This window comes from Suricata suricatta, chromosome 2, assembly GCF_006229205.1.
Source record: "Suricata suricatta isolate VVHF042 chromosome 2, meerkat_22Aug2017_6uvM2_HiC, whole genome shotgun sequence".
Lineage (NCBI taxonomy): Eukaryota > Metazoa > Chordata > Mammalia > Carnivora > Herpestidae > Suricata > Suricata suricatta.
The window spans coordinates 20,153,336-20,166,942 of record NC_043701.1 but is presented as its reverse complement, the minus strand read 5'-3'; the positions used below and the strand labels follow the sequence as shown (position 1 = coordinate 20,166,942).

At 55.2% G+C, this 13,607-nt stretch overlaps 1 protein-coding gene across 2 annotated transcripts in view; it reads right to left on the bottom strand.

The window, feature by feature from the left end:
• PLXNA4 (plexin A4) overlaps positions 1-13,607 on the bottom strand; it is a 437,906-nt gene that overhangs the window by 25,722 nt on the left and 398,577 nt on the right. For both annotated transcript variants that reach the window (XM_029923240.1, XM_029923233.1), the window contains exons 24-25: positions 12,789-12,935; positions 8,919-9,078 (exon numbers count right to left, since the gene is read on the bottom strand). In XM_029923240.1, coding sequence (XP_029779100.1) covers positions 8,919-9,078; positions 12,789-12,935 — 307 coding nt within the window. The remainder of the gene's footprint in view (positions 1-8,918; positions 9,079-12,788; positions 12,936-13,607) is intronic.

Sequence of the window (13,607 nt, the reverse complement as noted above, 5' to 3'; positions counted from 1 at the left end):
CAGATGCAGAGGTCCTCATCACCAGGCCACTGCTCCTTCTGAGAACCAGCTGAGTTCTCTCTTCCCCGGGCACTACCTGGCCTCCTTCTCTGGGTGGGACTCTGGACTAAGTCATCTGAATAGAGGGACGTAGGAGGAGCCCTCGTGTGTGCTCGGGACTGTTCTCCAGTCATGGGAGCTCTAGGAACCCCAGAAGGCTGCTGGCGGTGTCCCTCGGGCCCTAGCAACTTCCTTTCCATAAAATCAAGTTGTGCCTTTGGTGTGGACACAGGCTTTCCCCACCGGCTAAGACGTGTAGCCATGAGGTATGCAGTGGGCAGCACGGGCACTTGAAAGCGGTGGGAAATGTGCTCCTCACTGATGCGGATGTGTGGTCCCACATCCCGGGAGCCCCCCTGTCCCTCTAGCCCAGTCCCTGCCTCTGGTGGGGTACCAGCAGGCAGCGCGAGGTAGCCGCCTTGTCTTTTAACAGACTTACGAATATTCCCCCAAGTACAATATGAGGATAGTGAGCTGGAATCAGGGAGAACACTTAGCCCTGCTTTCAGATCTCTTTAACCTGTTTCTTCTCGTCTCTTACCCAGAAAAATTGGGGGTAGGGGGCTGCCTGAGTGGCTCGATCAGTTAAGTGTCTGACTCTTGGTTTTGGCTCAGGTTGTGATCTCATGGTCTCTGAGTTTGAACCTTGCATTGGGCTCTGTGCTGACAGCACGGAGTCTTCTTGGGATTCTGTCTCTTCACTCTCCGCCCCTCCCCCACTCACTCTCTTTTTCTCTATCAAAAAGAAATAAAAATAAACCAAAAAAAACCCTTTGATTTGCTTTTTTTCCTCCTCTAAGGAAGAGAAAACAGTGAAATTCTCTGTCCCGCCCCCAAATCAGTCCTAATGGATGGAAACCCAGAGAGTTGGGAGACTGGTTTTGGCAGCCGCATCCCTGGGCTACAAGAAGCAGGCATGGGGAGCCTGGCAAGCTGACCCACTGTGAGGGGGTACGCAGAGTACAGCAGGAAGGCAGGGGATTGCCTGGCATGGAATAATTTAACCTGGGCTCCCCTGGGAACGCATTCCTGGAACTCACCCTTCTTGGCCAGAGTCCTTCATTTTACCTGCTGGCCTGAACACAGTTCTACCTCCGTGTTACACTTTCCTTCCTTTCCTGAAATCCCTCGTCCCCATCAGCCATGGTCTCTCTTTTGGTCCCAGACTTATCACGGAATGTCTTGAGACAATCAAAAGAGTGGACATGGGCTCGGCTTTCTGGAGCGCTCCCGCACAGCTTTGTGACCTTGTCTCGACCAAGGCACACGAGCCTGGAGCTCTACGGAGTCATGCTGGGACCAAGAAGGGACAAGGTTGAAGGCCAAAGTAGCTGGCTTCTCCCCATCTCAGAGTGTCCGCCCTTGGCAGGCCATGGCCGGCTTCTGGAAATTCCGTCCTTGCCCGGCAGTGGGGAACCCAAGGGCAGGTTGGACTGGTTGAGGGTGAGGCAGGCCTGCCACCTTCTGATCTGAAGGACAGCAGCCTCATGCCTTTGGCAGTGTGTGCGGCTGGCTAGGTCACCCTCAGGAGGTCCCTGAGCGAGGGCATATCTCATTTTGCACTCTGTATTGTCATATATTCGACATACGCTTAGTGTTAATAATGGTAATGCAAATTAATAGAACCAGGCCTCTCAATCCCAAGTCCAGCACTCTCTTCACCAGATAGGCTCCTTATGTCTTGCCTATAAAAACAGTACTAAAAATATCTCTCTTTTGTGTCCACACCTTGCTGTGTATGTACCTTAGAATAGCTGAAAGGTGATGTGACAGCTGGGCCAATGGCCAGTGTCCTCCGGGTGAATGCCCAGCCTCCACACAGCTTTGCCTGTCCTTGGGGCACAGGGAGGGGCCAGAAAATACCTCCAGACACCAAATGATGGGAGAGACTGAGCTCAGTGATGGCCCCAGCGAATCCCGAGATAAGGCGCACTCTGGACCAGCACATCTGGGAAAAGGCATCACCTGTGACCAGCGTGCTGAAAATCCAGATCCAGAAAACCTCAGAGCCCTGTTCACACTCACCTACTCCAGCACCGCCTGCCCAGTGCCCACAGTGTGCCCGGCCCTGTGCTAGCACAACATTACACTTCCTAAGACTGAAGCCCTAGGTCCTGAAGGGTCTCTGGTGGAAGGCTGTGAGGAAGTATGATGAATCATGGGCCTGGGATCAGGGCGGGGTAGGAGGAAGAATGAGCAGCTTCTGCGGGGGGCTGGTGCAGGGATGGCTGTTGGGCTGAGGGCTGGCTGGCAAGGGGGACGGGTGCTCTGGTCCAAGGATGCCACTTAAGTGATGCTTCTGGGGACCCGTCGATGTGTATCAGTGTGGGAAGCAGTGGAAAGGAGAGGCTAGGAGACTGGAGAGACATGTGCAAGTGGGTTAACCAAGATCTGGCGAGCCAGGCTAAGGCATCTGGGGGTGAGCTCCCAGGCAGGGAGACGGGGTGGATGAGAAGAGGGGAACTCTTGAAGGACACGGAGGTAGGGAGCCCCACCAAAGATGGCTGTCCTTGGCCAAAGCTGACAGTGAGGGCCCCAGCTAAGCCGTGGGGACTAGGGTACAGATGTAGGGATTGTTCAGGAGATCAACCACACAGTGCTTGGAAATTCTCGGAGAAGAGGAGATGGGAGCACCACGGCGTGTCCCCCAAGTTTTGAGAAGGTGGCTGAGGGAATAACTGGAGGCTGGGACATAGACAAGGGAGGGGGTGTGGGTGCAGGAAAACCCTGGAAGGAGGCCCTGGCCCCAAGCACATCACTGGCCCGGGTCCTGGAGGGTCCCCTCCCTCCCAGCAGGTGCTATGTTGAGGGACACACCCTACGTAGGGCACAGACCTGCACAAGCTCTGGCCCTTGTGCGTGTGTGCAGGTGTGCACATGGGCACACATACACACTCATACACTCATAGATGTCTGCACACATACATTCATGCATGCACTTCATTTTACCTTAGGATGGAGACCCAAGGCTTGCAAACCCCCCGCCCCCTTCCATTCTTCCTATTGGCACCTCTCAGATCTACCACAGAAGCTTTGGGAAAGGCTGACCTGGACGGGCAAGGGAGGGGGGGGGATACACTCATCAGACTGATCAGAACTGGCTGAGCCAACCCTCTTGATCCACAGGGGACCCTCCACCCCAGGCCACCTTGTTTTACCTTGGGGGCACCGAGAGTTGGCTCTCACCACAGCCAACCTGCACAGTGCCTGCTCTGCCCCCAAAGACAGGACCCCGAGCAGAGGCCGGAGGAGGAGACATGGGTATTGCGGCACACCTATTGACCGGTGACCCCCAAGGAGACACCTGGCAGGGGTCCTGGGTCCCTCAACACTCAGCAACTCGCCAGGGTAGGGAGCATGCCGTCAGAGCAGAATGGGGAGGGGTCAGGACAGGATCAGAGAGTCTCACTGCAAACAAGGTTGGGAAATTGACCCAGGAGCGGGAGGCGGTACTGTCTAAACATGCTTTGTTAAAAAAAAAGTATTTTATTTATTATGAGAGCAAGTTCTAAAATATAAACTAACCGAACTATAACATGAGGTGTTTAAAAGAAGAAATTCCCAGGGCGCCTGAGTGGCATGATCTCACGGTTTGTGAGATCTAGCCCCGCTCCGTGCGATCAACACAGAGCCTGATTGGGATTATCTCTCTCCCTTTCTCTCTGCCCCTACCCTCTTCGCATGTGCATGCTCTCTCTCTCTCTTCCTCACTCACTCACTCACTCAAAATAAACAAACAAACATTAAAAAAAAAGAAGAAGAAGAAATTCCCAGGTAGAACTTGCCATCTGCATTTAAGGTATGAAGTCTTTGTAAACTGTAAAGTGCCCTGCACCGGTGAGTTGCTGCTGTCCTGCTGTCTGAGGGATGTAGGACACAGGAGCTAGGGCTTGATGGACATTCCTGAGTATGGGACACAGAGACCCTGGTGGCCTCCAGCTGGGCTGTGGTGTGGAAGGTCAGAGAAGAGTGGAGAAGGTGGTGGCAGGCGCTGGGAAGGAGAGGTGGCCCAGGGTTCCTATGCACGACGCACGGCACCAAGACAGAGCCGGTAGCTCTGACCTCTCCCTCGCAGCTCCTGCCTGGCAGCCCGGTGCCCTGCTCCCGGCTCCAAGCACAAAGAACAGACACACTCACAATCCAATTTGTTACACTTCCACCTTCCAGGGAGAGAGGGAGGTGAAAGAAGAAAGAGAAAAAAAATCCCATTATCTTTATCTGTCCTTCCTATCAGCTGCAGCAGAAAATGCAAACTGGGGAGACACTGCTGTGAACTCTTTATATTTCATTCAGAAGATAGTGTATCTTTTTATTGCATGCAGGAATTACTCGTTTGAAAAATGTATATATATCCTTAGAGCATGACTTGAACCTTGAACGGCAAGACAGAGGGGGCGGCAGAGTTCCGGAGTTCCAGGGGTGGGGCGTTGGGGGGGGGGGGGTGGGGAGGTACTCAGAGCATTTGCATTAAACCAGAGGAATCTCTGGAGGTCACAGCCCATGGGAAGACTGTACAGGGAGGAAACGGGTGCTCTCTCTGCCTTCCTGCTGTGTGACCAGGGCTCAGGCACTGTGCCTCTCTGAGCGGCAAATTCTCCCGTACAGTGGAACAGAATGGCACCAACTTCCACTTTACTGAGACGAGAGTCCCATGGCTCCGAGGGAGGGGTGTCCTGGGTGAAGGAGTGAGGAACGCATCCTGCTTGCACTGGTATGCCCTATGCCTGGTGCAGAGTTTGCCCCAAGTTAGGCTCTTATGATAAACATGTCAAAGAGTTTAGTGCCTCAGGGGCTCCCTATACCCAATACCTATGCGGGAAAAGGGGCTTAAACGTGGTGAGGAATGAAAGCAGGCCTTCGTGTCCTTGATATTGGCTCCTGTGATGGTTAATTTTATGTGTCAACCTGGCTGGGGCCTAGGCATACAGTTGTGTGGTCAATCATTATTCTGGATGTTTCTGTGAAGTTGTTTTCGATGACATTAATGCTTGAACTAATGGACTTTGAGGAAAGTGAATTGCCCTCCATGATGTAGATGGGCCTCATCTACTAGGCTGAAGGCCTGGAGACAAGAAAAGACCAACTCAGCAGAAGGCCTTCAGACTTGAACTTCAATGTGGGCTCTTCGCCGGGTCTCCAACCTGCCAGCTGGCCTTGCAGACTTTGGACTTGCCAGCCCCCTTGCCATAGACTGAATGTTTGCGTCCCCCCAAAACACTGATGTTGAAATCCTCACACCCAATGTGATGGGGTTTGATATGGGCTCTTGGTCAGATAAAAGGTTGTGAGGGTGGGGACCCCATGAATGGAATCAGTGGCCTTATAAAAGGGACCCCAGAGAGCTCCCTTGTTCCTTCTGCCATGTGAGGACACAGTAAGAAGGCATCACCGATGAACAGGGAAGCAAGCTTCACTAGACACCTAACCTTCAGCCCTTTGACTTTGGACTTTCCAGACTCCAGAACTGTGAGTTCTTTATATGCCATGAAGCCCGTGGTATCATGTTACAGCAGGCCAATGGACTAAGACGCCATAACCACATGAGCCATTCCTTAAAGGAAACCTCTCTCTCTCTCTATGCACATTCCATTGGTTCTATTTCTCTGGAGAACCCTGACTATACATTCCCTGCCGAAAGGGTGGATGGGGTTGGGGTGGGGAGGTGAGAGAACTTCAGTCTGAGGAGCAATGGATAGAAGTGTCTGGAATGAGGGGCCAGGCCGGGGGCCATGGTGATGATGAAAGGCAGGAGGAGGTGTTTGGGGCTGCATTTACTTAGGATAGTGACGGAGGTGGCTTAAAATGTGTCTGTCCCTTTCTGAGCTGTGTCCCTGCCTTCCCAGGGGCCGACTGGCATCAGGAGGGGGAAAGGCAGGTTTTGCCCAATGCCCTGAGCTATGGGGGTGGGGGTGGGGAGGACAGGAAATGCTTGGCTATCTTGCCTCTGTCCAGAGCACGGGTCTGTGTCCTCTCTGTGCCTGTGTGTGGTGTCCCTTCCACATAGATTAATTTTTGATAATAATCACACCTTGCATTTGTAAATTGCTTTTAGGCTTTGAAAGCACTATCACCTACATGATGCGAGAAACTGGCCTTGGCCTCTTTCTCCCCTTGGGGGCCACGAGGCTCAGTGTGGAAAAAGCATCTGGGTCTCTGAGGAGGCCCCCATTTCCTTGTTTTGCAGTGTAGCTTTGGTAGAAAGAAGGCCAGAGCTTCCGGGGCAGCTCCAAACCCTGGATCTCATAGACCAATGGCTTTTCTCAGAACGGCACCCACCGTGGGGGCCCTTTACGAGGAGTCCAGCATGAGCTCCTGCCCCAGTAAGCTGGGGCCCCGAGGCTCAAACTTTCTGAGCTTCTCACTCCTGGGTCCTTCCCAGCAGCAGCTCAATGGGAGGGGTGGCCCCTTTGCTCTTTTAGGGCAGCCAAGATCAGCGGTGAGTCACAGGAGCCCCCGTCCCTGTCGGGAAGCAGCCTGTCGCTTAGAATGTGCTAGCCGGGGGCACTCTTGCTGCTTTGCTGCATCACTCAAGCCTCTTCACTGGAGGAGAGGGTGGGGTGGGGGGAGGTAGGGGGAAGGTGGGGGGGGTGGGGGGTAGAAGGAAGTAGCCACAGGTGCTCTGAGGCTGCCACTTCCACTCCAAATGGCTCACTACTCTGGCTGCAGGATGCTTTACATCTTTTCACTAATGCCCTGCTCTTGCCGGGCTTTTGCATCTCCAGGCCTTTTAAGAGAGCACTATTCCAAAGCTAAGCAGTGGCCCTTTCCCCTCCCAGCTCAGTGGTAGGGGGAATGCAGATTCCAGTTGGGGAGGGAGATCCTGAGCTGGGACGTGGCCTTGCTCCAGGAAATCAAGCAGGTGCCGAAGGTGTGGCCCCTGAATCTGCTTCCAGGGGCTGTCCCCAGAGCTGGGGTGGAGAGGACACTGTAGGACGTAGGCTCTGCCCTTCCCGAAATCTGCGAGGTGTTTGAGCCACCCCAGGAGGTAGTGCTTTACCACCCACCTCCTGGCAAGGAAGAGAAGGGGTTCCGGTGCAACAGCTCCGTCTCGGTGCTTCGGGTGGAGGCTCACGAAGTCCCCCGCTGCTCTCCCTCCCGGGGAGTCACCCCATTCCCAAGCATGAGAAGCAGTCCTCCTGTAGGCACCTGCACACGGGAGCTCTTCCTGTTTCTAACACCACCTTTCCAAACTCCCCCTCCGGCATGAAGGCTCTTCTAACAGCTCCTCCTCTGGGCCCCACAATGTCAGGGTGACCCTCACGCCCACGGTGCAGATAAGGACACTGAGAAGCCACGAGCACTGACATGGCTTCCGCTAGTCAACAAAAGGAATGGTGGGTGGGACCTGGCTCCGCTAGTGAAAGCAAGTTCCCCAGGAAACCCATTTGGAGCAACCCACTTCATTGTTTGGGGGTGGGGTGCCCGGGAGTCTGTTTCCCTCCCACTGGTCCTGTGGGAGCAGCCCCTTCACTACGTCTGTCTGTGGGATCTTGACTGCAGCAGAGTCACCGGCATGCAGACACACATGTTCATTCCAACTGGAGTGCCCATGCCCTGGGACACACGCGTGGACACGCTTGCACACCCCTCACCACCACCGACTCGCTCGTGTGCTTCCCCCTTGTCCCAGAAGCAGCATGCACAGAGACATCTCTCAAGTGAAGGGTACCATGGGTGTCGCAGCCCTGGGCATGGGGCGGAGCACATCCCGCCAAGAGTCAGGCAAGAGGAGGTGGGGTTCAAGGAAGCAGAGAGGGTTGAGGTGAGCTAGCAGGACATCCTGCTCCCGAATCCTCAGGCATCAGAATCTGGGGGCGGGGGTGGCGCAGCAAGAGGGATGAACATTCCCTTTGGATTTTAGAAAACAGCGGAGATGTCCATCTGTGCTGATGGCTTAATGGAAGGCAGCTTAGAGGCCAGATGGATGGATTAGGGGCCCCTGGAGGCCCTCCTATCCCCACGTTGCCACAAATCTCCAGACACAAGCACATACACATAAACGCCTTTCTCTCCATGCCCAGGATCAACAAACAGACACATACCATTTCCTTACTGGTGTTGTTCTCGCGATCAGCAATAACAACGGCCAGTACTAACCGGCGTGTGCTCTGGGCTGAGCACCGCACTGCGAGGCTTTTACCAGTATTACCCTCATTACAAGACATTTCTTTCTTATAGTGAGGTGTACGATGATTATCTCCATTTTACAGGTAAAGAAACTAAGATACAGAAAGGGTAAGTAACTTGACCACAGCCACACAGCTACGACTTAGCAGTGTCAGGACTCAAGTCCAGGTGTGACAATGAGCCACGAGGCCAAACTGCCTCTCTTCAGCCCTGTGGCCCCTTTGGAGCCTGGAGCTCCCCACCAGGATCTCCCCAGGACAATATCTCATTAAACACCCAGGCAAGCCATAACTGGCCCTAAGTGGCATGCCCTTGTTTATATAGGCTATGCGATCTATTCATGGAACATTCAAATAAAATGTCATTCTGCTCCCCAGCAGGCTGTCATCTCTCATTTTTCTCTCCTCTTTTTCTCTGTCCTCCATCACTGACCCAGATCCCTCCTGCCTTAGGTAGTCAGCAAAAATGACACGCACAGAACAGAGGGGAAGAGAAGGGCCCAGGGGCTAATGATGGTGGTGGCAGGAACGGGGACCACACAGACTCAGCTTGAGTCCCCTTCACTGCAGATAGGACACTCCCTGGACACTCCCTGGCTACTCCAGAGACAGTGTGGCCTGTTGCGCACTGGGGACAGGCTCCCTGGCTCCTGGGGGCCAGGTGTGCCTGCTCCCTGCACCCCAGCTCCCCTGGTTTGTAGGAGCCGTCTCTGACCAGTCCCAGGACAGCCCCTGAGTGGGCCGCCTACTCACCCAGGTCCATGTCTGCAGCCTTGGGCCGGTGGGAGCAGGGCACGTTCTTGAAGATGGCATCCAGAATCTTCTCCTTGACCTGAGTAATGGTGTCGCAGTTGAGGATCTTCACTGGGACCTCGGGGCTGTTGGCATTGTCCGGGTTGACACAGCTCAGGACCTGGGGACGGAGGAGCAGAGGCGCGTGGGGGAGGGTGACAGGAAGAGCCGAGTCCCAGGTGCATCCTGGACCCCGCCGCAGACACCCATGCTCTCTCTCCAGACACACACCCACACCCACACTCTCTCTCGCACGCACAAGTCAGCAGCACACCCAGACCCTTGCCCACCCCTGAACCCTCCATGTGTGGGTCCATCCTCCCGGTCATTCCCTCTCACGTGCACACAAACTAACATGAATCTGGCTCCTTGCTCAAGAGGTTTCATAAGCTTCGATTTTTGTGACAGTTTCGGACTGATTGGAGGTTGGACAATCTATAAGAAGCCTAATGGGTTCTTTAAAAATAAAAAGGTGTAGGTTCAAATCACTTGAGATCCCGTCCCGGCTCTAAACCCAGAAACTTGTGTTAAGTGAGAGTGGTGACCCTGGTCCGGGGCCTTGGTGTCTCTTCCTGGAACTAGTCAGAAAAATACAGGCTCTTCTTAAAGTACCAAGCTGTATATTTTTTCCTTTAAAAAGTTCTGGGCTCTTTCCCAAGGCTTCTCTTCCCTTGCTGTTCTCAGAGAGGACTGAGACCCCATCTACATGGACGGGCTGTATGGGATGCTTGGGGGAGGGCACAGTGGGGTGGGGTGGGTGCCGTGGGGCTTGGGCGGGCTAGGCGGCTGGCATGCCGGGCTCCCACACCCTCCCTCTGCCCCTGCGTGCCGCCCGAGCCCCCGGTACCCTCCTCCCTGATCTTTCCCCGTACCCCTGCCACCTCGGATCTCACATGTCTGCAGACCCAGACGACAGTCCCCCTCCCTCCCCCCTCCTGCTCCATGTGGCTGCAATCAGAACCCTGGCCCCTGGACGCCTGCCTTTCATTAGCAGCCAGACTGCTGTGAGCTCAAACGGGAACATGCTTCTTCCATTAAGAAGGAAAAAAAAAAAAAAACCTCCTAAATCTATAAATCCAGTCTCTCACCCTCAAAGTGTCCTAAAATGAAAACAATGGTGGGAGGAATTCTGGACCATGGGCCCCTTCTGAGTGCCCTCTCCCAGCCCTTCCTCCTAAAGCATCCCGGGGTGACCCTCGGTGCCCCCTCTGTGGCCAAGCACAGCCTGTCACCTTGTGCTGCCCTGGCTGCCCCGTGCTCTGGGCTCAGCCTCCTCCGCCAGTTTGCAACGCGGTCTTGTCTGGGCTTCTTCCCACTAGAACCTCGAGGCACAGCCTGTCCTCCACCCCCCAGAGTAGGCCCTGCTGACATTTCTACTTGCCCAGGGGTTCATGGTGGCCCTAGGAGAACCCCATGGGATGCATCAGGGCCTCCAGAGAAGAAGAGGTTGTAGAGAGGGACAGGGCTGGCCAAGCCACAGCTCCACCCAGAACACCTATTCCCATGCCCCCTGGCTAGTTTCTGACCAAACTGCCTGATGGTTTTTTTTTTTTTCCTGCTAACTCAGTACTTCTCAAGTTTTATTGTGACTAGGATCACTCAGGGGGTTTGTCAGATTGCAGATTCTGACTCAGGAGGTCTGGGGTGGGGACTGAGATTCTGCAGTGTGGAGCGTAAGCATGACCATCTAGCAGCCAGCAGGCTCCTGGGTGAGCACCCAGCACCTAGCTGGCTCCCGGGTGATGCCAGTGGGCACTCCCAGCAGCAGGGCCCTAGAACACGCAAGCCCAGGTTCTAGTATCCAGCTCATTAATCACTCAACACCTCTGAGGGCACCTAACTAGCAAGCGCTGCACCCCTGAGCCTCTCAGCACCTGTCTCCCTGGTGGTATGCCTCCTGCCCAGGACAAGGAGAGCGTCCGGTGGCCCAAACTGTCCAGGGCTCCTCTGGCGCTGCTGAATCCCACGACTTCCCCTCTTTTCATCTGACCCCTTCCTCTCAGCACCTCTGACCACGGGACAGCCCTGACTGCTGCTGTCTCATACGCTTGCTTCTTTTCCCTTCTCACCAGCCAGGGGCTGCTGCCCTTCTGCCTGTTGGGGATTCCCTTTCATAGGCCTGATGTGGCAGTCAGTCTGTCTCCCCACAGCCCTTTCTTCCCCGGGGCAAAACACTTGGAATTTCGTCCCCCGTTTCCACATGGCGTCTCTTCCCCCAGTCTCTCCACTTGATGGCTGTGCTACCCTGACCCACTCCTAGTTCCTCACATCGTCTGAAACCCGGCTGGCGTGCTAACAGCGGCCGGGCCTCTGGAGGGAAGGATGCCGCGATCTGGGGACAGGGCATCATTGAAGCTCACTGTGCAGGATTCAGTACTGGGGAACCACGGATGGGATGGGCAAGGAAGAGGCCGGGGGAAACAGGTGGGAGACATCTCAACGCTACATCTAGCTCATTAAAAATCTATTCGGGTCTCTGGTTTGGAAAGGTTCCCCTCACCCTTTCTCATTTTAATCAGAGCCTCCTCCGGAGCAGAATGTGACTCAAGGAAGCCAGGCCTTTGGTCACACGCTGCTCCTCGGAAGTCTCCTCCATGGCGTCTATCCCAGCAGGTCTGTCAAGGACCCCGCTGGGACCCCCCAGCCCCCTCCCCCAGCAGCCCTCTGAAGATGGAGGAGGACAGGTGCACTGTGGCTGCATCATCGCCAGCCAGGAGGGACCAGCTCCCCACTGGCTGCGGGGTCTGGGATTCGCCCTGGGCTCACTGCTCCTGCCCGGCTCTGCCCTGTCCCCGCCCAGCCTGCATGGACTCATCTCCCCCTAAGTGCATTTAAATCCTTTTGTCTGTCTGTCCCCCTGTCTTGGCCCCACTTATCTGCTATCTTATGTTCTACCTCCTTCCTTTCACACCCCACACCCCTCCTTCCTTTCACACCCCTTTCCTAGAAGAGGCCCAGTGGGAGCTCACACCTCCATCCACAAGAGCCCTGAGCTGAGTGAGGGCCCTGCCTGGAGGGACAGTGGCAGTCTGCTGGACAGACATGGCGGGGAAGCGCAGGCTCCCTGCCTTTTACTCACCACACCCCATCCTCGGGACAGCTTTGGGTGCTATGCATGATTACTATCCCTGGTTATCAGTTCTAGTGTTACCCTCCATTTATTTATTTATTTATTTTTTTGGATAAAGAAACCCAAACTCAAGAGAGATTGAGAGATTTGCCCCGAATCAGCCAGCTGGTCATAAGCAGAGTCAGGGCTCTAATCCAGGCCTCATGCTCCTCAATGCTAAGCTTGGCTGCCTCCTAGGGTGACAGCTGCTATCAGAAGAGGGGGTCTAACCTTGACAGAGGGAATCCCTACATTCCCTGGACAAACGCCTTAACCACTAGGCCATCCTGGCCTCACGGTCTGTGGCTCGGGTCATGGGTGTATTTGAACTTAGACTGGCAGGCAGAGCTGGGCTTCTGAAACATAAGGAACTCTCTTTGGCCTCCACTGGCTCTGCATGAAGGCATCATTGTCCATGCTGGGATCCCCGATGAGACATTTATTCCATGGAATCAGCCAGCCAGCTGTTGACGAGGGCTTGTGACCCCACGCCCAGCGCCCTGGCCTGGAACCACACTAGTCTTTGCCCCAGATGCCCTGGTGTGGCAGTAACGGAGGCAGTCTGTGGGTCACAGGCACAGGTGGGACACCTGGCTGGGCCCAGGTGCAGGTAAGGACAGGTGGCTTATCAGCATCTCCACAGTCCCCTCCTCTGGCAGGGGCTGCACAGGACTAGAGCCCGCTGCCCAGGGTCCTGGGGCAGCACCGCGAGGCCGGCTTACCAGGGTTTTGTAGTCGATCTGCTGGCGGATGAGCTTGTCTTCACTCAGGGAGTAGCGGGCCTCTCCTGTGATGGCATCGATGGGCCCCTTCTCCATCTGCTGCTTGATGGCACAGAACAGCGAGAAGAGGGGCTCCCCCGCGCACTCCTGCACACAGAGAAGAGCCGTGCTGGGCGGAATCTGGACCAGCCTCCTGGAGCCCGCTTCTCTGGAGCGCTGCTCTCCACTCCTCCATCTCCATTTTCTCCCACTCCCCATCCTTCTCTCTGGCTTCCTCTCCCCCTTCAGACTTGTGTTTCTCCCAGCTCTCTGGACCACCTGCCTTCTCCTGTCTGCCCTCTCCTCTTCACCTCCCCTGCTTCCTGTCCCTTCTCTGCTCTTCCTTCCCTCCTCACTCCACCCCTGCCCATCAGGAGACAGAGGTCAGTCCCTGGTGGGGTCAAGTCTTTAGAAAACAAGGTGAGAATTGAAGTGGGGGCAGATCTTCCACCTTCCAGCTACACATGCAGCTGCAAACTACCAGCCTGGGACCCTTAGGGGCCTCAGGGCTGGGAGAGGTAGGAGGGGAGGAAGAGGGAAAGCAAGGAAATAAGGGTGAATTGTGTGGGGCTTACAAGGGGAATGCGGCTTCAGGGCTCATGTAGGATGCTCTCATTTCCCCTTCACCCAGGAGAAAGCAGGTTGGGGGCCAGGGGATGGCATCTCTGACACCAGGGCCAACAGAGGCTCTGTCTCCCCCTCCCCTGTCAGGGGTCCCCCCCCATCCCAGGGACAGTGACAGTGGTGAGGGAGCCTGCATTTCTTGGTGGGGTTCTAAGA